Source organism: Bubalus kerabau, chromosome 5 (genome assembly GCF_029407905.1).
Source record: "Bubalus kerabau isolate K-KA32 ecotype Philippines breed swamp buffalo chromosome 5, PCC_UOA_SB_1v2, whole genome shotgun sequence".
Classification (NCBI taxonomy): domain Eukaryota; kingdom Metazoa; phylum Chordata; class Mammalia; order Artiodactyla; family Bovidae; genus Bubalus; species Bubalus kerabau.
Window position 1 is genome coordinate 106,729,126 of NC_073628.1, and position 27,360 is coordinate 106,756,485.

Consider the following 27,360-nt stretch of genomic DNA (forward strand, 5'->3'; position numbering starts at 1 on the left):
TGTTTATCCATTGTTTTTAAAAAAAAAATAGGAATTTAGCTGGTTTGGAAGTTTGTGAGGAACTGATTTTGAGCTCACAGGACACAGTCGCAGTTGTAGTGGGACCAACTCAGCTCCATTTACCTGGACTGTCTTGGTCTGAAACACAAAGTCCTGCATCCCAGGAAACCTCCCAGTCCAGGGCAAACTGAGATGACTGGTCACCCTACAGAACATCTGGGGGACCCTTTGCTTTATTTTTATTACTTTTTAAACTTGTTTGATTTTAATGAAAAATTCTACCACTATAAACAAGCATTGATTACATTTAGAAAAATTTTATCTACCCGCTAATAAAATAACATATATTAGTCTTGTTACTTTGGGCTATAAAATAACCTATAATAGATCTTTCCCCATTAACACAGATATGGCTTTTTGAATATATAACCAAGGCTTCCCTGGTGGCTCAGATGGTAAAGAATCCGCCTGCAATGCAGGAGACCTGTGTTCGATCCCTGGGTTGGGAAGATCCCCTGGAGGAGGGCATGGAAACCCACTCCAGTATTCTTGCCTGGGGAATACCCATGGACAGAGGAGCCTGGTGGGCTACAGTCCATGGGGTCGCAGAGAGTCAGACACGACTGAGCGACTAAGCACAGCACAGCACAGCACACATGTAACCCCAGAACGTGTGATTCAGCTGTTTTAAAAAACGGTTTGGTTCTCTTTTCCTGAATTCAAGAAGAAGTCTTTTTGCCTCTGAAAATCTCTTACCTCTCCTGTAATTATCTAAGAAAGTTGCAATGATATTTTACATCAGAGGTTCTACATAAAATTAAATGTACAGTTACGGTGGAGGTAACTAATGCTTATGTGTCACTTAATCGGGGTCATTAAGGTTTAACACTGCTCTTTAACTGCTAAAAATATAGGGGAACCCCTTTAGAAGGACTAGTTTCCAACAATTAAGGCTGTGGGGGACTCAAATGATTGGGTTTGGGGCTTTGCAGATAAATATAGCATTGGGCAGTAGGGTCTGGGCTTACACATAGATAAAGAAAAGTAAAATACTCCATGAATCCTAGGAAAACTACTCTTAGTGCTGGAGGAGTAACCTTTATTTTCAACCTCTTTGGACAAAGTTATCCTCTATGTGCCTTGCACTCAACTTACACAGAAAGTGTGAAGGCCCATGGGGAGCCCTGTGGAGGCTGCCCAAGCCTGCACTTTCTAGCTCTCAGGAGGAGGGAGGGGATTCTTGGAACATAGGTGGGCATGGCCCTCATTGGGCCGGGGCTGGGCAGGGCCCTGGGGCTCACGGCTTGTCCTGTTCTTACCGAACTGATCCAGTCATTGTAGTTGGAGACCCGGGTGAAGACGGAGGGCTTGCGGTAGTAGTTGCAGCCGAGGGAGGACCCGAAGCTGACTATGCCATGCACCTGCCACTGGCCATTATCTGCCTGGCAGTTCAGTGGCCCGCCGGAGTCCCCCTGGGGAAGAGCAGAGTTGTGTCAGGAGCGGCCTAGGGGCTTGGGCAGGGGGGTGGGCGGGGCAGGGGCTGCTCTTCAGAGCCTTTGTTTTACACACTGGCAGTGTATTTATATTGTTCCATGTGGGTCGCCAAGTTCCCCGAGGCCAGCCCTTGCAGTCACAGCTCAAGATGGCACCATAACTAGCCCTTGCTCTTTCTGGGTGCCTGGAATGGTGCTGAGCACTTTATAGGCCTTATTCCATTTCATCTTCACAAAAATCTACAAGGTAAGTATTGCTACCTGGTGGCTCAGATGGTAAAGAATCTGCCTGCAATGGAGGACACCTGGGTTCAATCCCTGGGTCAGGAAGATCCCCTGGAGAAGGGAATGGCAACCTATCCCAGTACTCTTGCCTGGAGAATCCCATGGACAGAGGAGCCTGGAGGGCTATAGTCCACTTGGTCACAGAGAGTTGGACACAACTGAGCAACTAACACACACACCATTTCACCGAAGAGAAAAGCAAAAACCCCTCAGTCTGAGGTTGTTCAGGCAGTAAGTGAAGGAGCTGAGATGTGTCCCTGAGTTAGAAATTCATGCGCTCCACCACCATTGGGAGTTTCCTCCCACTGAGGGAGTTTCCTGGGAGCCGGTCTGCATGGGCAGAAAGTAGAGGTCTCCAGTGTGATCTGAAGGACACATGAGGCTCCTTCCTGCTTTGTGCTCATGTTGCAGAGTCCACCACATAGCAAGTCTGTTGGTTAAGATGGTGTGTCTAGAAAGGCTGTGTGGTAGCTACCCTGAAGCAACCATCATGAATGGGGTTAATTCAACAGATAAACTTAAAATCATCTCAGAAAGGTCTTGACTCAGCAAATAGGTCCCCTTGTCTCTCTTTCTACACAGAGGAAAGAATAAGAGTGGTGACAGTAATGAGAGCCCTCAATGGGACTCAAGGCAGGACTTTCCAGCAGTGAAAGGGTAGACACTATTACAAGGAGAATCTCAAAACATCTTTTCTGGAGACTGCAAGGACAAAGATCAGGGTCTCAAACATGTGAAGCTGCTTCCTAGCACTTTTGCCAGCAGGTGTGAGGATAGAGTCTAGGACCCCGAAAGACTCTCCCCACCTTCAGCTCCATTTTGTTGGGGTGGGGGGGGGGTGACTTCCTGGACTCACATTGCAGCTGGAGGTCACGCCGTCTCCCCCAGCACAGATCATATTGGTCTTCACAGTGCTGCCCCACCAACTAGGTTGGGAGCATGTGGCATAGTCCACAACGAGCAGCTCGCCCTGCTGCAGGATGTCAGGAAGAGCTCCGTTGGCTGCATGAGACAAGAGAGAAGGTGTTACAGGGACAAAGGGAAAAAGCAAGTAGGGGATGCCTACTGAAATTTCTGCCCAGCCCCTTTTTCTCTGGTCCCTCTTCCTTCCTTCCAGCCATAAGGTTGCCATGGAAGCAGCCAATTTGCCTACAGTTGATTGGCCACTGCTGATTGGTGCAGGGGTGAACACCTGACTCCAGCTAAGCCAATGAGCTGAGGTTACACAGCTAGTGGCCAACATAGCTGGGAATAAAGTCAAGCACTTGGACCCTTCCCTGGCTCTTGCTGCGTTCAGTGAAATACAGTCTGCCTGGGTGTTTTCTGATAAATGAACCGGTGGCTGAATTTGTATCTCAGTAAGTAAGAGATACATCTCCACTTCTCACTTCTGCTAAGTGTCCGTGGGTCCTATTTTTGCAGATAAGCCAGGCAAGAGAGTGATATCAATTTGAGTGTATGTGTGTCGATGTACCTCTGTAAAAAAATATCACTTACAGGTTTGTCATTATGAGAAAAAATAGTCACTTATTTGCATGGGCCTTCCTGGAATTTTCCAAACCTCTGGTGATTTCCCAAGGGGAGGGCAGGTCCTCTGCTCCTTCTTGGTGACTCACTGTCATTGGATTTCTGACCCTTAGGGCTTATGTCAGAGGGAGACCCACACGTAGTCATGAGTGGCACGGTAAGGCGGCACATGACGAGTGGGGTTTGAGATGGGAAGGGGAGACTCTGATGAGGACCCCAGGGACCTTTGTGGAGCTGTAGAATCCTGAGGTCATGGAGTGAATGCTATTTTAGGCCCTGGCTTTGGGCCATAGGAGGGACGTCTATGCCAGATGTCATGTAGTCATGGCGACAGTGACAACAGCTAACACAGAGCACCATGTGCCAGGCACTGGGCTAAGTGCTTCCCATGGATTATCCGCAACCTTGTGATACAGAGCCTGTTATTATCCCCATTTTACAGATGAGGAAACTTCAGCGTGGAAAGGCTAAGCAATCTGCTGGTGGCCACACAGCAAATAAGTGGAGGAACTGGGATTTGAACCCAGGCATTCTGAATTCTTGTCTGTCTATGTGCATGCATGTGTGCGGGCTCAGTCGCTTTAGTTGTGTCCAACTCTATGCGACCCTATGGCCTGTAGCCCACCAGGCTTCTCTCTCCATAGGACTCTCCAGCAAAAGTATTGGAGTGGGTTGCCATGCCCTCCTCCAGGGCATCTTCCCGACCCTGGAGATGAACACTTGTCTCCTGCGTCTCGTCTCCTGCATTGCAGGTGGATTCTTGACCCACTGAGCCACCTGGGAAGGCATTATCTGTCTACTCTATCCTTCTTCTCCAAGGCAGCAGGCACTTCTTCCAGACTCCTTGGATAATGAGCGGAGAGAAAACCCCTGACTCAACCGGGGTGACATCGCCCCTCCCTTGGGAGCCATGGGGCTCCCAGCACCCCCTTACTCTGCAGTCTTCCCCAGCCTGTGACATAGCAGACGTAGTTGTTGGGCAGGATGGTGCCGGCAGGCGGCAGGCAGCCCAGCTGGATCTTGTCAGTCAGGGGGACAGAGCTGGCCAGTTTGAGCAGGGCAATGTCGTTCCTGGGTTGGAAAAGAAGCAGAGCATAACCAGAGGGTTGACTGGTTCTGTCCCAGTTATATTTCTGATTCTAGCTCCAGCTGGGATCACTGAACCCCATCCCTGGCTGGATTGATGATGAATCTTCCTGCTGTTGGGGTTATGAGGGATCAGGAGCAGCTATGGTTAAACCCCAAGATTGCATTTAAAAAGAAAATTCTGGCCACATTCAGCAGCGTGTGGAATCTTAGTTCCCCTGCCAGGGATTGAACCCATACCCACTGCAGTGAAAGGCAGAGTCTTCACCACTGGGCCACTGGAGAAGTCCCCCCAGGACTGTATTTTGTCCCTGGTGGAGCTTGAAGCCCTAAATTCCTAAAGGCCTTTCAGGGGACTATTTAAAACAGAGAGGGCAAGTAGGTCTGTCTTGCAAAGTCCACTCTGATGGATTTGTTGTGGCTGCCCGGCAGGCTGTGTTGACAAGGACTCTGAGGTTCTTTCCAGGATCAGCAAGGGAATAAATCCATGATTGCTTGGTGATGTCCATGCTGGCCTTGTACTTCCTGTGTTTGGTTTAGAAAACAGCAGATGTTCAGACCGAAATGACTTTTTGCCTTTATTCTTCACTCTCTCTTCCACCTTGAGGTCTGCTGTCAGATTTATCCCTGAATTTCATGTCCTTGTCTAGGAAACCTTTAGTGATTGGCCAATCACATTTTCCATGATGGCTGCAATGAGATCTCCCACCTATTGGTGCTTGTTGCAATGTGATGTTGACACTTTGTCCATTGAGAGTTGGGGGTCTCAGTTTCTTCCCCCTGGTTGGGGATGGGGGGCCTGTGATGTTTAGGAAGTGACACCATGTGACTTCTGAGACTAAGTCATGACATGAGATGAAGCTTCTGTATGATCTTTCAAGATTTCTTTTCTTAGATCCTAACCTCTGTGCTATGAAGAAGCCAAGGCCACATGGAGAGGCCATATGTAGCTAAAAATCTCTCTTTCCACTCTCTGCCCAGCCATCTCCTTCCCATGTCTTAAAGCTTCTCTGGACACATTCCGTGTCGTTTTATGGCTTTCCAATGCCTTGTCTGTGTGTTTCATCTAGTTGACTAGTCCCTTTGGGGGCAGAGACTGACTTATGACTCACAGACTCCTTGCATCCTTTGTGAGCCGTCAACAGTGCTGGACCACAGCAGGCTGCCCAGATGAAAGAGCGCAGGGAGTTCCAGCCACAGGGCATCCTTTGCTCTCTCCTGGGCTGTAATGCAGAGTCATTGGAAGATTTGGTGAGTGAGCTTTCTGGGCAGCCATTCAAGAGTGGCATCTTGGGCTGCAGAAGAGGCCTTGTGTGTGGTTAAATTACACAAATTTGAAGAGATGGCTGGGGTACTTCTTTCTAAAGGCCCTTCTGGAACTGCAGACGTGCTCTTGGGGGATGGGAGAGGAAGATGGATACTTCTAGGTTCCAGGATGGTGATGGGGAAGCAGGAAAATGGAAGATGACTTTGTGTCCCTGGTAAGGAGATGCCAACAATGCCACATGGTCGTTATTCATATCTAAGCCAGCAGGCTCCTTAACCACCCCCCGCACAGCCTCGCAGCCACACTTCTGGCCATGGGCTCCCTGAGAGCTGCTGCGGTGACCTGTGCATCTCTGTGCGTCAAGCACCCTGTGTGGTATGTGGAACATGGGTGGGGGGATGGTCACCAAAGGCTCAGGGTGAGCATGGGGTGGCATGTGTTCGTCTAAGGAGTTGGGGAGTAGAGTCTCCCTGCTGGTCGGGGAACCATCACTAGGGTTTTGCAGAGCTCTGGACCCTTGGCTAGCTTCCTGTGTCTGTTACCAAGGCTGCTTTGCAGGGTATCAGGGAGTCTTTGTTTTTAAAAGATCTTGCTAGGAGGAGGTACAGGGTGGAGGAAGGCAGGAAGGACCATATCCCACTCTGTTCATGGACTCCACTCCCAGTTGTGGGGCCTGTAGACCCATCTCTGTGTCCTCAGGGTTTGGCACAGAATAAACCCATGGTCAGTGAGTGCGTGGGGTGGACCGGAACTCTGTAGACTTAACTGGCAGGAGATCTAGGTTCCCCCCGCCACCCCAGTCACATGCCAGCACAGGCGTCTTTGGGGCTGAGAACCTCTCCCCCCTCCCTACAGAAGGAGCAAAGGATGGGACAGCACCCACTGCTTTCTGTGAGATAGCCCGCCCCCAGTCTGTGTCCCTGCCAACCCACCCCCAAAGTGCACCCAGACAGAACGCACCCTTGGGCGAGCTGGTTGGAGTTCCACTTCTCGTGTATCACGGACTTGGAGACTGCGACGGTCAGTGAGCCAGACTCAACGGTGGAGAGACTCTGCCGGCCCACCACCACACGGTAGGTTCTGGAGGAGCTGGGGGAGAGGGGGCCAGGCAGGGAAGGTGAGCTCTGGGCTGTCCTTTCCTCTCTCTGAGCCCTATGGGCTGGGACACCCCAATGAATGTACCAGTTAGACACCAAGCTCTGGACAGTGCTGGGGGACCCGAGCCAGCTCCTGCTCCAAGAGCCACTAGTTGGCACTGGGAATTTTTCTTTCCTTGGGACAATCAGTTAGTTACAACATAACATAATAACTACAACAAAACAGTAATTACAACTACATTATACCAACTGTAAACTATAATATAAAATAAAAGTTATAATAATATAAGCTCTATATTACTATAGGGGAAGTGAGATGGATACAGATAACCTCAGTCATTTAACTTAAAGGGCATTTTTTATTTTAATTTTTAAATTTTATTATCTTTTTTTGGCCACAACTATATGGCATGCAGAACTTCCCTAACCAGGGATAGAACCTGTGCCCCCTGCAGTGAAACACAGGGTCTTAACTACTGGACCACTAGAGAAGTTCCCAAGGCCATTTTTTTTAGTTTAACTCATTTCCTGTTTTTAAATGGGGAACCTGAGGCTTGCATGCATGTGTGCGTGCTCAGTTGCTCAGTTGTGTCTGACTCTTTGTGACCCCATGGACTGTAGCCTGCCAGGCTCCTCTGTCCACAGGATTCTCCAGGCAAAAATACTGCAGTAGGTTGCCATTTCCTTCCCCAGGAGAGATCTTCTTGACTCAAGAGTCAAACCTGCATCTCCTGCGTCTCCTGCCTTGGCAGGCGGATTCCTTACCCTTGAATCACCTAGGAAGCCAGTCTGAGGCTTAGGAAGGACTAACTGGTCCAAAGTCTTACTCTCCAGCTCATTAGTGTCAACTCAGAGCTAGAAGCAGGACTCCTGAATCCCAGACCTCTGTGATTTCCCCCACCACCTCATAGAACTTGTAAATTAGGTAGAGAGAAGGGACCACCCCTGACAATGAGAGTGTCGCACTGGCCCAGTGGAAACTCCAGTGAGCGCCAGCCTGGGTAAGCTAAGCAGAGGCTGGAGGGAAGGAAGAGGACAGGTGAGCAATGGATGTCACAGAGCCTTTCCTTTCCCCGTGGGCCTTTATAATGGTGCTAGTTTCACTTTTATTGAGCACTTACTCTATGCTGGCCCGTTTAATGCATTATCTCATTGAATCCACACTGAATACCCATGGATGCTTCCCCGGTGGCTTAGTGGTAAAGAATCTGCCTGCCAATGCAGGAGACACGGATTCGATTCCTGATCGGGAAGGTCCCCTGGAGAAGGACATGGTAACCCACTCCAGTATTCGTGCCTAGAAAATCCCATGGAAAGAGAAGCCTGGCAGGCTACCGTCCATGGAGTTGCAGAGAATCAGACACGACTGAGCGTCCCAACTACAACTTCTGCAAGCGTGTTACCTGCTTTTTTGCGGGTGATGGTATTGAGATGAAGAAGTCATTCAAGTAGCTCAAGTGAACCCAGTTCCAGATCCAGAGGCCATATCTAGTTTGCCCCAAAAGGGCAGAAAATGGGCCCCTCCCTCCCCATAGTCCCCCTCAGTGCCCTGCACAGGACGGTCAATCCATATATATATATAGGTCTATCACCTGACCAACAGACTGAACTGTAGATCGAAGAGAGCATATTTCTTGGCCAAGGAAATGGTTATGTGCGATGCTCCTTTATATGGGGTGGTTTGGGCCATCTGGGCTCTAACTGAGAGACGAGTGCTGGCTAGTAGGGTGAGCGGGCGGGGAGACAGGGGAATAGCAATTACCTGATGCAGTGGGCTGCTGTCAGGACCCAATTTTGTTCTATCAGAGACCCTCCGCAGGTGTGACGCCACTGGCCACTGGAGCTGTACTGCAGGGAGACCTGGGAAGAAGCACAGGTGATCCCATAGCTGAAAGGGCTGGACCCACTGCTCGCAGCATCCCAGCCCCGGGAGTGGGGGCAGGGGAAGTTGAGCAAGCAAGACACTCGCCTCAGGTGCAAAATCTAAGGGGGCACGAAGAAACGCTAATCCAGCTACATAACATTGTAATAATCTTTAGAAAACTAACACAAAAAATCTATGATGAACAAAATGTCAAAAATGTAAATAAAAACTCTATTAAGAAGCAATTAATTAAAAAAATTTTTTTTTTGTCTGTGCTGCAGGGCATGTACGATCTTCGTTCCCCAACCAGAGATGGAAGCCACGCCCCTTGCATTTGAAGCGGGGAGTCTTAATCACTGGACTGCCAGGGAATTCCAAGAATTGTTTTGAACATCTTTCTGTAGCACGAGTTGTTGGGATTTTTCCTTTCTTGGGAGCTATTTCTTCAGGACATATTTCTCCAATTTAATATGTGTAAAGCAAAATTTTGATCCCTTCTGCTCACTCCCTGAATCTGTGCTTTCCTTAAATTTTCTTGTCTTGGTAAATGGCAAACCAGCTGTACCTGCTGTTCAGGCCAAAACTCTTGGCAGTGAGTTTGATGCTTCTCTTTCTCTCATGTGCCTCATTCGAACCCACCAGCAAATCCCACCAGCGCTACTTCCAGAATATGTGGACAGAACGCCTCCCTCCTACCACCTCAACTGCTGGTCCCCATCATCTTCACATCTCACCTGGATTATTATTGTAGCTTCCTATGTATTGTACCTGATCCTGGTCTGGCCCCTTCCTCACCCCATTTCTCAACACAGTGGGCAGAATGATCTTTTAAAATGTGAGCTTAATTACGTTTCTCCTCTGCTCTGACCTGCCAGTGGCTTCCACTCTCATACGATGTAAACCCCAAAGTGTACAATGCCCTACAAGGTTCTACATGACCACCCTCACCTTACAGGCTCTCACTCCCCTTTCTGCTCCAGCAACACTGACCTCCACGAGGTTCTGGAAACACAACAAGCCCATTTCTGTCTCAGAGCCTTTACATTTGCTATTCCTTCTGCCTGAACTATTCTTCTCTAAAGTATTAGCATAGCTTTCTCCTTCACTTCCTGCAGGTCTGTGTTCAAGGTTACCTTCCCTGTGAGGTTCTCTGTGACCACACAAGTGTACACGCATATCCTTACACACCCATGCACACATATGGACACACACAGCTCTTTCCTCTTGTCCTGTTTTATTCTTCATCATAGTGTCTATCATCACCTGATGTTATGAATTTGCACATTCAATGGCTGATAGTCTCATTCTCCCACTTTAATATAAGCTCTGTGAATTTTCTTTCCACTGCTGTATTCCAGGTGCCTAGAACAGTTCCTGTCTCATAGTGGGTCCTTAATGAATTGAACAAGTGAGTTAATCAGAAAATGAGTGAATGAATGAAAATGGACTCAGCAGGGCAAGTGTCTGGTCTCTCTTGCTGAACTTGTCGCCTATTGCTCTTCAGTTTTTCCTTGAAGACTAAATCCACTCATAGGAATATGAAAATACTTAAGTGTACTTTACCCCTGACGACTCTAAACCTTTTTTTTTTTTAAGGAAAAACTTGTTTCCACTTAGATTTGATAGTTTAATAGGTGTGGGTTGGAGCTTGAAGGTAGTTGCATTTGGCACCATTTGGGTCTCTGTGGCAGCTGTCCCACCTCCTTCCCCTTGAAGTCCCTGCCAAGGCCAAGTAGAAAGGAGCGAGGTGGCAGCAGAGCGTGGCCTGCTCTGACCACGGTTCCTGTGGAGGGAAAGCAGGACTGATGCTGCTTTCTCCAAACATCATTTCTGATTATCCCCATGACATCTTGTTTGCCTCACATTAAGGGGACTTAGATTAACTGACTTTTTAAAAACAGTGCTTAAAATTAGACAAAATTACAAAGATACCTAAAAGGATGCCCCACCCCAAAAATCTCCAAATAGGCTGAAATCATCCTACAGATGTGAAAATTTGAAGTAATGTGTAAACATATAATTTGTGGGCAGCAAAGTGTGGCCACAAGAGCAAAGGTTAAACCAAATTTGACGCTGCACTTTCCCCCAGGCTAACTGGGTCACTTAGGGCAATTATATAACTTTTCTGAGCCCCAGTTACCTTGTCTAGGAAATGGGGATTATAATGCTTGTCTGGGGCTCTTGGGATGATTAATAATCATAATAGCTAACACTTTAAATGTCTAATAATTTGAACACTTACCATATACCAGGCACTGTTCTGAGCTCAGAGTGTCAGTAAGCTCACATCACAGTCACAGTGATCTCATGAAGCGCTATTATTATCCCCACTTTACAGATGAATAAACTAAGGCAGTGAATAGAAAGTTGTACAACATGGTCCACATCATGAGCGGTGCCATATATTTTTCATATTACTCACTGAGAAAGGTAAATTGAGTTGCTTCACTTGTACAGCTAGTATGTGGCATAGCATGAATAGTCTGGCTCCAGAATCTATGTGGAAACTTTACACATCCTACTTTATTATTATCTTTTTCTTTTTTTTTTGGCTATGCCCTGCAGCATGTGGGATCTTCATTCTCCGACCGGAGATAGAATCCACACCCCCTACAGTGGAGATGAGGAGTTTTAAACACTGGGCCACCAGTGAAGTCCTACACACCCTACTTTAATTTTAAATCATCTAGCGCTTTATTTTCCTGTGTCTAGTGGATTGTGACCTAGAATCATAATCTTGAGATGAGTGTGGAACAGAAGAGACCTCTCAGCCAATGCAGAGCAAATTATATTTGTTTAAAATTTTGATATTTTGTTCATTATGATAAAGTTTGATTTTTAAAAAACATTGCATTAAAAAATCATTTTGGTTACTGAGTTTTGTGGTGCTTCCTTAACTTTTGCCCCCAAAGTGAGTGCCTCGTTTGCCTCACCCTGGTCCCCACCCATCCTGATTAAAAAAATCTCCTAGGGAAGCAGAAGCAGGAAGTCTAGTGAGACCCTTCTAAGACTAGCATCAATTGGTTCCCAAGGCAAGGATACGTTTGTATCAGCAAGTGGTACAGAGGTGGAGCAAATGGTCCAGAGGGTGAGGAGATACTTTGGTAGGCAGCATTGACTGATTCTCAGCACAGGGGTGACCTCTACTTAGGGGGGAGGTATAGGGCCTCTCTTCCAACTTCCCAGAAAAAATATATTGTGGGAGTGTGAGAAAAGTAGAAGAACTGGCAAAAGTACACAGAGCTAAGTATTGGGTTGGATAAAAAATTCGTTTGGGTTTTCTTTTGGTAACATCTTATAGAAAAATCTGAATGAATTTTGTGGCCAATCCAATACATAAATTATGAATTGTCTGTCACTATCTATGACTGAAGCTCTCCTAATTGAAGGGAAGATGAATGAATGTTTCATTCCCTCCATGAAACCTACTGATGGCTGCATGGGGCACTCTGAGCACTCACTTACATTGTAAACTCACCCCACTCAACCCTTCTGCTCCCAAACCTGCGTATGCCAGTTGCACTCATATTGTAATTATGTGTATTAATTAAATATGTAGCCAATGAAATATGAGTTCTAAAAGATGGTTGTGGTTTACGTGGAAACTAAGGTAAGTGCTTGGAAGAGACCAGATAACCATGCCTTTTAAAACATTGCTGTGAATTAGGCATAGATGAAAAAACTGAAAAATTGAGGAAAAAAGGTCATCACAATCTGGAAGGACTGTCAGATTGCTTCTTGAGTATCTCATAGTCAGTTACTCTACTTTAAAGAAATGGAATTACAGATGATATATTGTGGGGATGATTTATATAAGATAGATTGGTGACTAAATGTGTATTTACAAGTTTTCAATTAAAGTAAATGTTTAAAGGATATGTGTGATTTCTAATAATTTATCTATAACCAATCTTTTGATTCATTGTTTAGTTGCTAAGTCATGTCTGACTCTTTGCAACCCCATGGACTGTAGCCCCATCAGGCTCCTCTGTCCATGGGATTTCCCAGGCAAGAATACTGGAGTGGGTTGCCATTTCCTTCTCTGGGGCATCTTCTTGACCCAGGGATTGAACCCAGGTCTCCTGCATTGGCGGGCGTGTTCTTTACCTATTATTCAATCCCAATCATGTCAGATAAGAGAGATTTTACTATATTTATTTATGTCAGTATAAGCCTCACATATTTCTTTCATGAGTCCTACCACTAACAGGTCCTAGTAATTTGTGCCTGTGCCCCACCCAGCATTTTTAGTCACCTTATTGTTAGAATTATTTCAAGGTAAGAAGGCATTTACTTTATTGGTAATACTGATTTGCCTGTAGTCAAGAATTAATTTGCATAAAATAGCACTGATTGGTTCCTGAAAGCAAGGAATATTTGCATAGAGAGTGATGAATGGATCATCAGATAACAGTATATTTGTAAGCAAGCATCTGATTGGTTAACAGAAAGAATGTATTTGTGAATTTGTGTGGATGGGTGTGGGCTAGGGCAGCTCTTTATCCGAGTTAGAGACGGCCCCTCTCCTTCCACCCCCAAGGCTGACCAAGGGCACAGAAATGTATTTTTTATTGTTGAATTCCCCCATCTGCCCTTTGAGTCTCCACCAATCCTCATTTTTGCCAGTGCAATAGACCCTGTGGTGATGTTATGTATCTAACATCATAACATGTTATGATGTTACCTATGTAAGGACAGGGAGGCAAGAAGTAGAGTATGGGGGACTCACCTGCCAGGGCCAGCTGTTGGGCCTTGCATCTTCACCTCCAATCACTCTGGACAGTTGTGGTGGGTAAGTGGGGACCCCACAGCTGAGAGCTGTAGAAAGAGAAAGGAGGCAGTGACCCAAACAATTTACCCCACACTTCCTGAATTCCCAACCCCCACATAGAGAATCCCTGTTCTGGAAGAATCCTTACAGGCTGTAGAGTCCTACCCTTTGTTGTACTTTTCTGAAATTTCACTCCAGCTTTCTTACAACCACAGGACTGAGCCCAGTGGGTGCAGGGAGGTCCCATCCCCAGTTCCACCAGGAGGCTGGAAAAGTGCCTCTGGGCGACAGGGCTTACCTCCAGCCACCAACGTAGACAGCAGTAAGGCCCTGATCATGGTGTGTCCGTAAGGAGTCCGATATGTGTGGCCCTGGCTAAGGCCCTGGTTTTATGAGTGGGCTTATCGGACAGAGATATACTAAGAAAATTCAAGATGGGGATTTTCTCAAAGCCCAATGGAAAAATGGCATGTGTCCAATATTCTTTTTCCATTTTCCCTAATTGACACCCTGGAAATACTTGGAAAAAGATGCCAAATGTGAATGTTGAAATATGGGCTCTATCCGCTTTCAACAGATTAAGTTATATGTTATGAGAAGAAGAAAAACTTTGGCCCTTGGAGTTGTGTTTTCATAGAAAACATTAGGTTGCATGCTAAACAAACAGTTCTAGGCCAGTGATTCTCAATGGTGCTGGTATTATCCACCAACGGGACATTTGGTAATGTCCAGAGACATTTTTGGTTGTCACGGTTTGGGGTAGGGTACTGTTGGCATCTAGTGGGTAGAGTCTAGAGATGTTGCTAAATATCCCACAAAGGCACAGGACAGCCTGTTACAACGAGGAACGATTCCCCCTCAATTGTCAGTGGCACCGAGGTTGAAGAAGCCTGTTCTAGGCCATACCTTGGCTTGCTGGGTGGCCTAGGATAAGCCACAGAAGTCTCAAGGCCTGGAGCCTGCTCGTCCATGAAACAAGGGGAGAAATGCGTGCCCAGTCTGTTTTGCAATGATGTGGTGAGGATTTGAAAAATGTGCTTACGTGGGAGAAGCACAAACTAGACCTGAACAGCAGGGTTCAGGGTTCATTCTGGGGTTGGGCAGCCCCAGAATGGGCAGCTGTGGAGGGCTTTATTGGGATGGCTCAAGAGTATTTATCATCTCCTCCTAGGACCACAGCAGTTTGTACTTCTCCAGTAACTTCCAAATGAGGTCAAAGCAGGAACTTCTTAGAAAAGGAGGCTGACACTCACCCAACACACATGTCAGATACACTCACATGTCTTACCTAACCTAAGTCTTATGAAATCTAGCAAAAGGTCCCATATTTCAAATGAAGAAGCTGAGGTTCAGAGAGGTAAAGTGAACTTGCTCAAGATCACACAGCTTCTAAAGTGGCACAAGGGGGATTCCAACATAGGCTGGTCTGATTTCCAAGCTCCTTTACTCGAGGATGCTGAAGGCGGCATTTCAGATGTCCTCCTAGTACTGCAATAAGCCCCTTGTGTTTGGTGGGTAGCAGGGTGCATGGGTGGAAAAAAGGAGTGAGGGCTCCTGATGGACGTTCTTGCTCTTCCTTAAAACTTCATTCTCCTCGCTTATGGTCAGAGCACAGTTCCAGGAAGGCCAGGCTCTGGTGAGACAGACCTGCCCTGTGACCATAGGGTCTACCTTTTGCCCAGCCAGAAAAGCAGAGCAGAGAGTGGACTTGACTTGAACTGTTAAGACCTGAGTTCAAGTCCTCATTGAGTCAGAACTGAGTGTTATAGCTTGGACAGACAAGTCATTGGGCCTGAGTTTCCTAAATAACAATCCAGGCCTGGATTACAGGATTGTCATATGGGTGAGAAAAATTTTTAATTGGCCAAGAATCATGAGGAGGGTGAGGGAGCCTGGGGTGTAGAATCCCATTGCACTAGATGTCAGAATACCTGGGTTCTAGTCCCAACTCCATCCCTAACTTCTTTAACAGTTTGGACTCTTGTTTGTAGTCTAGCAGTCACTACAACAACAAACTATTTCTGAAATTTCCTATTTTATCTTGAATTAATGTGAATATGCCATTCTGTTCCATGTATCTGTGTTTATTTTACTATAAAAATAAGATTTTCCTGTAGGAGGTCACTGAACAAATACTGGTTTGGCACATGCCATGGGCTTGCTGTGTGACCTTGGGCAAGTCACACAGGTCCTCTGGCTTGGGGCTATTTAAGAATGAAACACAGAGAAGGACATATGCCCAGCCTATTTCATCACATTTATGGGAGGGTTTGGAAGTGACAAAAATCATCATCTAATAGGCTTAAGCCAAAGAATCATTCACTGGGACACAAGGTGGAAAAGCCCAGGAGCAGGGCTAGTTTCAGGCATGGCTGGATCCAGGGCTCTGGTGATGTCCCCAGCACTCAGGTTATCTCTATCTTTTGTCTCTGCTTTTCACTGTGAGAGTCCACTCTCAGGCTCCATTACATGGCCTGTAGGAGCCCCGGGTTGTCCTATGGGGACAAGCGGGTTACAGAATCTCTGGTCCAGGGTTTCTCAACTATGGCGCTATTGACATTTTGGGTGATGGTTCTTTGTTATGAGACCCAGAATCCTGTGAACTACAATCCTGTGCCTTGAAGGATATTTAGCAGCAGTGCTGGTTCCCACCCACTAGATGCCAGTAGTCTCTTCCCTCCTCCTCCAAGTTGTGACAACCAGAAGTGTCTCTACTCATTGTTGAACGTATTCTAGAGAGCAAAACCATCCCCTCCATTTTGCTGCTGTAGCCTCACATCACTCATCTTCAAACCCATCAGGGAATGAGCGAGAGCTTCCTGGTAGTTCCCACAGAAGTCCTGTAACTCTCTCTGATTGGACCTGCCTCAGGTCACATGACCATCTCTGAACCAATGGTTGTAGTGGGAGAGGGGATGCAAGTGTGGATTGGACAGGTTTAGGACCTGGAGGACAAGTCCTACCCCTGAATCTGGGTACCAGGCTCCAGATGGAGGTAATCCAGGTTCCTGGAGAGGGAATGGAGGCTGGGAGAACAGATGAGTTTTATAGCCCGCTTCCTCCCTCTGGGGCTCAGTCCCCATTTATATGTTGATGGACAACCAGGCAATCTGTGAAGTTCTAAACTGGGCTGTGTCCTTGAGGTCTCAGTGGGGCCATGGAGGTGCAGACGTGAACTCTCATGAGATTTACGACTCCTTTATAAGGGTTCCTCTGAGAAATCCAGTGCCCAGGGGTTAGAAACTTGGGTTTGCAGCCCCGTGCTTCTGGGTAGTGACTCTGGTTTGGATCCTGACTGCTCACAGAGTGGTTTGGACCAGCGTAGCTTAGGATCTGGTTAGAAATGCAGACTCATGTGTCCACACCTACTGATTCAGCGTCTGCAGTTTAACAAGATACTTAGGTGATTCTCCTGTTTGTTAAAATTTGAGAAGACCTGAGCTAGAGCAAGTTTCATCTCTAACTCAGTTTCTTCACCTATCAAATAGAACAATAAAAATCTTATCCAGCTCTTAGGGTTGTTGTTAGAGTTAAACAATAGTTTATTCACTTAGAACACTGAGAATTGTCAATGTGCAATAAAATGTTCACTCTTCAGTCCTGAGACCTGCTGACCTCAGATATCAGAATAGCACAGAATTATTCAAACTTTACCATCAAAGAATCTGAGGAGATCAGGGGTTGGCAACCTGTTTCTACAAATGACCAGACAGCAAATGTTTTAGGCTTATTGGCCATACGGTCTCAGTTACAACTATCCAATTCTGCTGTTATATTGCAAAAAGCAGCCCAACAGGCATAGCTGTTTTCCAGGAAAACTTTATTTACAAAACAGATTTGTTTTTCAGGCTCTGATGTTCAGTAGATTAATGATCTGGGGTCTAGCATGTGGCAGTCACAACAGCAAATGTCTGGGAAGTTTCATTCTTCACCTGGAAAGCTTGATCTGAATTTTGCAGCTTATTTCATCACACAGCTGGGTTTATCTTAACGTGCATTTTTTTCTTCCCACACAATCTTCATAGGAAATCGGTGCCTTGGGAAGATGCTCTGTGCTTATTCTCTGCCATTACATGCCCCCTGGCCTATCACCATGTGAACATTTGCAGATATGTGCTCCTACTTGATGAGTGAGTTTTAGGGGACTGACCACCAGGGCCTGCTGGGAATACAGCTCCCCCTCCTAAGGAATAAAAGGCAGAGGGGAGATGTGCCACTGGGGGTCCAGGTATGAGGTCAGTAGTAGTAATGACGCCGCCTGTCACAAGCTTCTGTTGGCTTCCAAAGGGAGGTGGAAGATGTGCCCATTTTACAGATGGGGAAACTGAGTCTCGGAGAGGTTAGGTGACTCAGCTGCTGTCACTGCTTGTTAGCCAATAAATATCCTCCTTTCTGCTCTGCCATATTTCATGCTATTAATTTGTGTCTTAGATAATGTGAGGGTATGAGAGACTTCCAGGATGGCTCTGATTCTTCACCTCTCACTTTATCCATGCCATTTGCCTTGCTATTTTGCAATGGGCTCCTGGGAGGAGGATGAGAGAGAGCCCTGTGGAGCTGAGCTTCCCCAGTCAAAACCAGACTTGACCCCTAGACATATGAGTGTTTCCAGCCAAAATCGGCAGTTAGCCAAAATAAGCCACCTAACTGACTCCCAGCTGAACACAAGTGTGTAAGCAATAAATACCTGTCTTTGGATGCTACTGAGAGTTTGTGGTTGGTTGTTATCAAGCACTATTAATAATGCTGGAAGTAGCTGATACAGCTGGTGAAGGCCTTTGTGAACATCTGTGAGCAATAACTCTCTCCTCAGGTTTCTATCTGAGTTCAAAATTGCCAGTTTTGCTCAGGATTGTCAGCACACCCACAGCCTCCACCCCTCCCTGGCATGGCCTTTAGAGGAATCTGTGTGAGAGGATCCTTGAGAGTTGGGGATTAATGGCAGAATTACATGGTTGTTAGTCACACAGACTCTGGAGTCAGACCACCTGAGTTTAAGTCCTGGTGCCCCATTACTAGCTGTGTGACCTTCGGTGAGTTTTTAAACCCCCTCTGAGCCTCAGTTACCTCATCTGTAAAGGGGGATAATTATCAAGGTTGTCAAGATTATTGTATAAATGAGGTCGAGTATGTGAAGCTCTTGGATGGTACCAGGACCATTGGTCGCCCTATCCATGTTCCGTGCCTTATGCTCTAGCAGAAACTGCTGCCTCGAGATCCTCCCGAGCAGTCACCATGACTTTGCTCATGGCCTTCCCTTAGCTGGGAAAGTAGTGACCCCTTATGATATCCCCAAGAGTATCAGTTAGGTGTGTTCTGAGCTGCAAGTTATGGAAAACCTGACTGCAGTGTTTAAAACAAATGCAGATTTATTTTTTCCCACAAAACTTGATATTCAGAAAATGGTTGCTGGCATCAGATCTGCAGCTTGATGATGTATGAACTTATATCTCTGTAATTCTCTTGGCCACAAAATGGCTGCTTTAGCTCTAGGTATCACATCCACATTCATGTTCATCACAGGGCAGTAGAGCTTGGTGATCCAGAGCATGGGCTCTGGAGCCAGATTAACAAAGTCTGGATCCCAGCTCCATCACCTTCTGGTTAAATCACCTTGGGAAGTCATGAAACATCTCTAGCCTCAGTTTTTTCATCTGCGAAATGGGGATGATATTAATAGACTATATCTTAGGATTGTTTTGGGGATTAAGTGAGGTAATACATGTAAAGCCTATAGAACAGTGCCTGGCACATAGCAAAATATTCAGTACGTGTTAGTTATTACTTCATTATTATAATCGTAAGGGACTTGGGGACAAATAGTATTAATGTTTAGTGCATCTACCTTCCAATATAGAGACAACTGCAAAAGAAGGAGGTCAAGCAGGACCAGGGGGCCCTTGGGTCAAGCAACCAGCAACATCTTCTGTGCTTGGATACGTTCTGTTCAAATGTGAAGACTCAGCCTGGGGTATCACCACCTCTAGGAAGCTGTCATGGACTCCTCTTACCAACTGACACTGGTTTAAGTGTCCCTTATCTGTGTTCCTGGACTGTATTCCTACCTTCACATTTATACAGTGACCTCAATGATCTGTTTATGGGTCTGTCTCCTGCAGAACAGGGGTCTTGTTTGGACTCTCCCTGGATTCCCAGGGCTGAGTTGGTGCTGGGCTTCTTGTAGCCTCCATTGCTTGTTGAGTAAATACTTTTTGAGAATGAGCTTGGCTTTGTGGGAGGTCATGGTCCCCACCTCCAGGAACCAGTCTGATGGGGAAACTGGGCAACTCAGTGACCAACCAGAGGTATCCTAGTTGAGGGTTTTCCTAGGAAGACTTTAGAGGTAGGGGTGGGGGCACCTCCCTCCTAGATCAGCCCTGGACTAGGAGCCCTGGCGATCCTCAGGAGTGCCCTAAACTAGGGACACTGTGGTCGGGGGTCAGGGGCCCCACTTGGATCCACCTAACTTGACACTGGGTCCCTCACCTTTCTGACCCCATGTGCCCTCCAGGCGGCCTCAAGACAAGAGGAGCCTAAACTGAGCCTCTTTGTGCATTACTGGTCGTTTCTTCCTGTGACTAGGCTCAACTTTTTCCTTTCTGGGCCTCAGTTTCCCTGCCTGTCTAGTGCAGCGCAAGCTTGCCCACCTCTGACCTGCTGTGACTACTGTGGAAGCCATTGCTGTTTGACCAGGGTGTGGTGGTTCACAGCTTATGAGATGTGTGTGTGTGTGTGGTGGCGGGGCTGGGGGGGTTGCAAATCTCTGGTGTGTCCTTAACTCATGTCCCCTCAGGCACCAGGTGGCCTCTTGGGAGAGCCTCCTCCCCCAGCACCTCCAACAGCTCCCCCTCAAGGCCAAACCAGCCTGAATGAGGGGGCCTCTCTTTGCATCCTTGGTGTGGAAGGGGCAGCTCCCAGAGAGCTTCCGAACCCGCAGGGGACACGAGAATCAAGAATGAAGGCAGGGGACTTCCTTGGTGGTCCAGGAGCTAAGAATCCGAGCTTCCAACGCAGGGGGCCCAGGTTCAATCCCTGGTCAGGGAACTAGATCCCACATTCTGCAACTAAGAGTTCGAGTGCTGTAATTAAGACCCAGTGCAGCCAAATAAATAAATTAAAGAAAAAAAGAAAGCAGGCAGCTTGAGGGGGAGAGAGGTTTATTGTGGTTGTTGGGATTTGTGGCCTGGGCTCCTGGGAATGAATCACAGCTGCAGTTTCTGGAGAAGCAGAGAACAGTGAGGGACTCAGGGCGGCATGAGTCTTGCCGGGAGGTAAGGAACAAGAGGGCACAGCAGGTAGTACCAGGCCTTAATGAGCCAGGCTTGCCTCTGCCCCCAGGGTTGGCCCCCTCGGCACTTCCCACCACCATGCAAGTGGGCTCAGGACACTGCCCGCTCCCAAAGTGTCCCTCCTCAAAAGACAGATAGTCATCCATGCCACCCCCTCTCCTGTGTTGGGGCCATATTTCACCTTTGGGAGCCCTGATGGGGAGCCTAGGGTTGGGACAGAAGTGTTTCCTGAAGCAAATGGATCAAAGGGTTGGGGAGTCAATGGCCATTTCCTTTACTGCAGCTGATTCAAGACTGCGTGCAGTAAAAATCAATCAATACTTCTTGAGCAGGTGAATGAATGAATGAGTGAAGGAATGAGTAGAGGAACAACTGAAGGAAGGGCAAGTGAGGGGTGAGGGGTGGGCAGTGAGGAAGGAGGCCTGGGAGGTGCACCCACCTCGTTGATCCAGTCGATGTAGGCAGACACACGGGTGAAGACCGTCGGCTTCTTGAAGGTGTTGCAGCCCAGCCCGGAGCCGAAGCTGACAATGCCTCGCACATCCCAGTTGCCGTTCTCGGCTTGGCAGTTCAGGGGACCGCCCGAGTCCCCCTGCACCAGATGGGGTGGGCGTCAGAGGGAGGCTTGGGCCACAGGGTCGGGTCAGAGTGGGGCATGGAGTTGGCCTCTCTGCCTTGGTACCTCCTGTTTTGGCCTCAGCTTGTCCATAGTGAGGGAGGCAGAGAAGATATGGTTTGGGAGTGACTTGACCTTTATCCTAGGGGAGCCCTAAAGTATCAGATTGAGTCTTGGTTTGCTGTGTGATCTTGGGATGATGAGAACCTTCTCTGTGCCTCAGTGTCCCTTGCCTGAGTCTGAGCTGTCCAGAGAGGTGAAGATGCTGGGAGTTGTGTAGGGGACCCTGGAAAGTGAGGAAAGTGGAAATGGGGAAAGGGTCCTGTGTTTAAAAATGGGACAGTCTCTGATTTCCCTGGGTGCTTCTTGCTTCTGTGTCAGATTCCCTGAATCCTCTGTCTCCCTGGACCAATGGAGTTGACGGTATGTCGGAATGTGTGCCCAGACTTGAATGAAGTCTCTTCTACATGTGTCAGACTCATTTAGTCCTCACAGCAGCCCTGTGCTTGCTGTTGCTCCATTTTATAGTGGGGAAACTGAGGTTCAGAGAGGTTGAACAGCCTGCCCAAGGTTATGCAGCTATGAAGGGGTGGGACTGGAACTTGGATCCAGAGACTGACATTCAGCTTTCATGCTCTGGTGGTAGTGCTGGTGGGGGAGGGGAAGGGGAACAGTGATAAGTTTTTCCTAAGTCTCCTGACCCCAACTGGGACTCAGTCTCCCCCCAGGGAGAGGGTTCCTCATGGGGTCTCCCCACTTCTCACTCCTTTGCTCTCCTCCCTGCCCCTGGCACTTGGCCCTCTGCGTTAGGGCTGAGGCGCAGTCTGGACACTCACGTTGCAGGCTGAGATCACTCCGTCGCCCCCGGCACAGACCATGGTTTCCTTCACCGTGGTGCCCCACCAGTCTCTCTGGGAGCACGTGGCATAATCCACCACGGGCTGCAGGCCCTGCTGCAGCTCGGCGGCAATGGGGCCGTTGTCTGGAGAGAGAATGGGTGGTGACTGGGCAGGCAGCCCAGGAAGCCCTGGCCCCAGGCCTTCAGGGAGCAGAGGGCTAAATGGGGCTGGGCCGGGCCAGGCAAATTCCGGCAAGACTTTAAGGGACATACTCACATGCCTTTTATTGAGAGGCAAGACTCTGAGCCAATGGTCCCAAACTGGGTTAGAGACCCTTCAAAGGGTCGGAAAGGTAAAACCAACCCATAGAAAACCCTCAAGAAATAACTACCATTTATCTTTAATTTATGTTCTGGGGTTTTAATTGCCAATGGTTTCCTTGTAGTTCTCTACCTTTGGAGTCACATGTTAAAAGATTTTTCTCAGCCCCAAATTTTCCAAGTACTGCTCTCCATTTTCCTCTAAATCTTCTGTAGGTTCATTTATTTGCATTTAACCTTTAAATTCAGCTGGAATTTACTTGAGAATTCCATTCACTGGAATATACTTGGTATATAATCTAATCTCCTATGCCAAAATGGTTAGTTTCATTGATTCAATAGTCACTTACATGGCATTTAGTAGATGTCCAGCCCTGCTCTAAGTCCTTGACAAATTTTAGTCCATTTAATCCTTATAGCATCCCTTATATGCACTTGGCGTGTCTGTCACATGGCATGTGCTTAATAAATATTAGCCATCATTACACAGTTTAAGAAGATGCGAAAATGTTAAGGCAGGAAGGAAACTGGTGGGCAGATGTGGGTGGCATGCTTACTGTGGGAGCTGCTTCCTCCAGGAAGGCGCTCGTAATGTGCCAGGGGCTATACTCACTGTAGAGACGGCCCCAGCCAGTGACATAGCAGGGGTAGTCCTGAGGCAGCAAGGAGCCCTCCTCTGGCATGCAGGCCACCTGGATCGTGTCACTCAGTTCCACGGTCTCTGCCAGCTTGATAAGGGCAATGTCATTGCTGGAATCCAAAGTGGAGGTGGTGAATACTAGGAGGGCCTGGTGCACCAAGCAAATGCCAAGAGGCCTGGCCTGGGAGCTGGGAGTCAGGCCAAGGGTGACCAGGGGTCACACAACCCGGACTGCCAGGTTTTACTGGTGGACAGATGCTGGGGAACGAATGATCTGCTTTCTAGTTCCATCGCCTGCCCCTGTACGTGGAGCTTCTTCCCCTACTTGTGTCTTCACATCACGACAGCCTTAACAGAGAAGTGACAAGAGCAGAAGCCTTCTGAGCCACTGTCATTGAACCACTGCATCAGCTGAAATTAAGCTAAAGCAAATTGGGAATTATGACTGTAAAAATACTTGCAGATTCCATTTTTAATGTTTCCGTGTTGCCCGAATGAAAGCGGACAACCCTAGGTAGACTTTGACTTGTGGTTCTGCCACTTAGTGGGCTGTGTGACCTGAGACACATTCCTTAACCTCTCTGATCCTCGCGTTCTTGTCTCGGGCTGTTGTGAGGATTAAATAAGAGATGGCATGTAAAGTGCTTATTGCAATGTGGGCAGGTGCACAGTAAGCATCAATAATGGGGAGTGCTGGCTCATCCTCTGGCTGACAGACTTCAGGTAACATACCATGGGGGCCCCGCGATTCTTATTCCATGTGTACTTTCTGGAGCCCCTTGGTCAATGATGGGAATGGGAGGGGTGTCCGTCTCCTCTTAGCATTTTGCTATTTTGTGTAAAGTCATCATCTGTGGGCCGTTCAGGGTGAGGATGGGGCTCAGGGACAGGCTCTGTCTCCATCTCAGGGACCCCCTCTTCTTCTGAGCTGCCCCTAGGGGCCATGTGATGGCTAGCTGGGTACTCACCGAACTAGGAAGGAGTTCCACTTTTCATGGACAAAGATGGTGTCCACACCCACGTAGAGGGAGCCTGCCTCGTCCTCCACCTCCAGGTTGTTCTTCCCCAGGGCCACACGGTAGGTCAGAGTGTTGCTGGACAGAGCAAGGGGGCCAAGTCAGGGTCCTACACCCACTGGTCGGCAGGGTAGAGAGGGAAGTTGGGGCTCTGGTGATGCAGCTTCGGGATCACTGTGGGACTCATTTGAGGGAAGGCATGGTTCACCCCATTGACCCTTCCTAGGGCACGGGGTAAGGACCCTGGTCTTGGAGTCAAGTCCGTTCTGACTGCTGGGTGGGCAGGCTTGGGCCTCAATTCCTCTCCTGTAAGGTGGAGATAATCTTAAAACTCACCTGCCAGGAATGCTGTGAGGATGAACTAGTCCACACTGCTGCTGGCCTGCATTATCTCACCTGTATTCCTCTCTAGCCACCTCCTCCTCTCCCCTCACACAATCCGCTCCTGCCACACTGGCTTCCACTTTATTTCTCAAACATACCAAATGTACTCCTTCCTCTGGACCTTTGCATCGGCTCTTCTCTCCACCTGTGACACCTTACTTCCAGACCAGAGATCTCTTCCCTTATTTTCTTCAGATCTTGGCTCAAGCATGCCCTTTTCAGAGATCTCTTCCCCGGGTCATGTCATTTAAAATAGAACCCCTCATACTTCTTATCCTCTTCCTGCTTCTTTGTTTTTCTTCACTACCACTTATTTTGCTACATATTTACTTGTTGGATGGCCTGTCACTGTCTTCCACTAGAATGTAATAAGCTCCCTGAGAGCACAAACTGCGTTTTCACTGCCACATTCCCTGGCACATAGTAGGCGCTCACTAAATACTCATTGAATGAATAAATGGACAACTGAGTTACTGGATATGCATAGCCTGCTTGTCCTGGTGTCTGGAGTGTGTGCCCGGGAAGGGCAACGGGCAGGGTGTCTGGGTGACTTCCGGCTCACCTGATGCAGTGGGCAGCTGTGAGCACGTGGTTGGGGGTGATCAGGCTGCCGCCACAGGTGTGCCTCCACGTGTTATCCTTGAGGTACTGGAGGGAGATCTGGGGGGGGGGATGTGGAAGGATGCCGTGTCAGCCCCCAGGGGCCCACTCCCCACGCCCCTCTCCACCCTGCCTCCCACGCCTGCTGCAGTGAGCTTACCTGCCAGGGCCAGCTGTGGGGAATGGCGTCCTCTCCTCCCACCACACGGGCTGATAGGTTGGGCTGGAAGATGGGGGCCCCGCAGCTGGAGGCTGGGGGAGACAGGAGAGGGAGAGCATAGGTCAGTGTGGCTGGTATCTTGTTGAGGAAGGGACAGGTGGAAAGAGCACACATTTAGGGACTAGGCAGACTTGGGTTTGAATTTTCCTGTAAGACTTTGGGGAAGCCATTGAGTTTGCTGGGCCTCAACTTCCCTTTCTGTGAAATGGGTAGAATAGCACTAACCTGATAAGTTTGTCCTAAGAACTAAATGATGCATATGAAGAGTTGAGCAAAAGATCTGGTATAGAGTGAAAGTTAAACCACTGAAGGAAACACCCAGGCAGGCTGGCTTGGTGTGAGTGCCCAGGTACACCTGTGTTCTTCATCCTTACCCTGCTGTCCCTTTTGAAGCCACAGCATGGTGGGGACGTGTGAACATGGAACCCACAGAATTCCAGACTGTCCTAGCTGTGGAACAGTCAAGAGCAAGTGCTGGGCATACTCGGACTCAAATTCTGCCTCCACCACTAACCAGCCATGTATCTTGAAAAAGATACTGAACTTCACTGTGCCTCAGGGTCCTCATCTGTAAAATGGGTCTATATTCATAGACCCTGCCTCTCAAGGTTGATGGAGAATCAAATTGGCTCCTGAATGTCAAGGGCTTAGCAGAGCGCTTGGCACAGAGTAAGCATGCAATACACAGAAGCAGCTATTGTGATTATTACTACTGTTGTTATCAACTGGAGGACTCTTAATGAAGTGCTCTTATTTGCCAAAAGAGCCAGTGAGCTTTAGAGAGGTGATATGGCTTATTTAGGTCCTGCTGAGAGAGAATGACATTCGAGTCAAGTTCCTTAACTCCCAATCTGGGAGAAGGCTGCCAACAGGGGAACCTGCCACCCTCTGTGCCAACACAGAATCCCCAAAGGAGAGATGCTGATCCCAGGAAAGGTAGGCCCCGAAATTGTTTAATTGCTAAATCGTGTCCAACTCTTTTGCAACCCCATGGACTGTAGCCTACCTGGCTTCTCTGTCCATGGGATTTGCCAGGCAGGAACACTGGAATGGGTTGCCATTTCCTTTTCCAGGGGCTCTTGCCAACCCAGGAATCGGACCTGCATCTCCTTCATTGGCAGGCGGGTTCTTTACCACTGAGCCAGCTGGGAAGCCCAGACCCCCCGATGGTCCCTGGGGTACCCGGGGATGAGGCATCTTCTGTTCCCCCAGGTTGATGCTACATCTTTCTGCACCTCATTGCTCATCCTCACCCTGGGGAGGTCAGATCATCAGCCCTGTTTCGCAGATACAGAAGCAGAGTTGCCTAGCAGGCAAGTAGCTCATTTGACACAGCTGATCAGTAGTAACTGGACCCACACTGGACCCCAAAGCTCCTTTCCCAAAGCCCTGGAGAGCAGAGGGCCCCTGCCCCCATCTTTGTCTGAGCTCACAGCCTAATGGCTGCAGCTGGTCACGGAGCCTCAGCTTACCGTAAGCCAGGAGCGTGGTGAAGACCGTGATGCCCAACATGTTGTGAATGCTCAGAATCAGGTAAATGTCGTGGTGGCCAGGGCAGCATTTATAGGCAGGTGGGGGTTGAGCCCACCTCATCAAGGCTGAGCCACCACTTGGAAGAAACCTGTTCTGCCAAGGCCTTTTCCCTGACCTTGGGTGGTTACTGTTTAATTTGGGCAGAGATGGAGCTGGCTTGGAGGCACGGATTTCCCAAATATCCAGACAGCAAACTCTTGCATTTGCAGGTTTGGGGGCCCCATCACACTACTTGGCCTGACTCATTCTTTTTAGTTGTCGTTTACTAGGCACCTACTATGTGCTGGTTGCCATGCTCAGTAACTCTTGCAGTCCCTTAATTCTCCCAACAACACGCAGTAGACACTCTTGTCTGCTGATTAAACGTGACAAAGCTGAGACTCAGAGGGTAAGTGACCATCCAGGGTCACACAGCTGAACAACAACAGGGTCTGAAGTCAGCCTTTCAAATGTCAGCCTACGGCCCAAAACTGCTATGATGCACCACTTCCTTCTCTGTCGCTATAGCTCTTT

The 27,360-nt window shown here is 48.1% G+C and overlaps 2 protein-coding genes and 1 long non-coding RNA gene across 4 annotated transcripts in view; 1 reads left to right on the forward strand and 2 right to left on the reverse strand.

Annotated features, from left to right (window-relative positions):
* The window catches only part of LOC129653193 (chymotrypsin-like elastase family member 2A), a 16,292-nt gene extending 2,564 nt beyond the window's left edge, over positions 1-13,728 (reverse strand). Inside the window, exons 1-7 of the mRNA XM_055582626.1 lie at positions 13,689-13,728; positions 13,349-13,437; positions 8,518-8,615; positions 6,619-6,747; positions 4,240-4,376; positions 2,635-2,780; positions 1,320-1,472 (exon numbers count right to left, since the gene is read on the reverse strand). Coding sequence (XP_055438601.1) covers positions 1,320-1,472; positions 2,635-2,780; positions 4,240-4,376; positions 6,619-6,747; positions 8,518-8,615; positions 13,349-13,437; positions 13,689-13,728 — 792 coding nt within the window. The remainder of the gene's footprint in view (positions 1-1,319; positions 1,473-2,634; positions 2,781-4,239; positions 4,377-6,618; positions 6,748-8,517; positions 8,616-13,348; positions 13,438-13,688) is intronic.
* Positions 2,998-11,495, forward strand: LOC129653194 (uncharacterized). Of its 2 annotated transcripts, none has more exons than XR_008714971.1 (3): positions 2,998-3,136; positions 6,514-6,731; positions 8,901-11,495. It is a non-coding gene; the product is annotated as an uncharacterized LOC129653194 (long non-coding RNA). The 2 variants fall into 2 exon arrangements; XR_008714972.1 differs by lacking the exon at positions 2,998-3,136 and adding an exon at positions 5,850-6,033.
* Positions 13,729-15,855: 2,127 nt separating the features above from the next.
* CTRC (chymotrypsin C) lies at positions 15,856-26,826 on the reverse strand. Its single transcript, XM_055583801.1, has 9 exons — positions 26,787-26,826; positions 25,255-25,346; positions 25,057-25,154; positions 24,063-24,188; positions 23,068-23,204; positions 22,132-22,277; positions 21,119-21,271; positions 17,514-17,573; positions 15,856-15,885 (listed from the first exon to the last, which is right to left on the reverse strand). The coding sequence occupies exons 1-9, from the start codon at positions 26,824-26,826 to the stop codon at positions 15,856-15,858; spliced, it is 882 nt and encodes a 293-aa protein (XP_055439776.1).
* Positions 26,827-27,360: the final 534 nt, after the last annotated feature.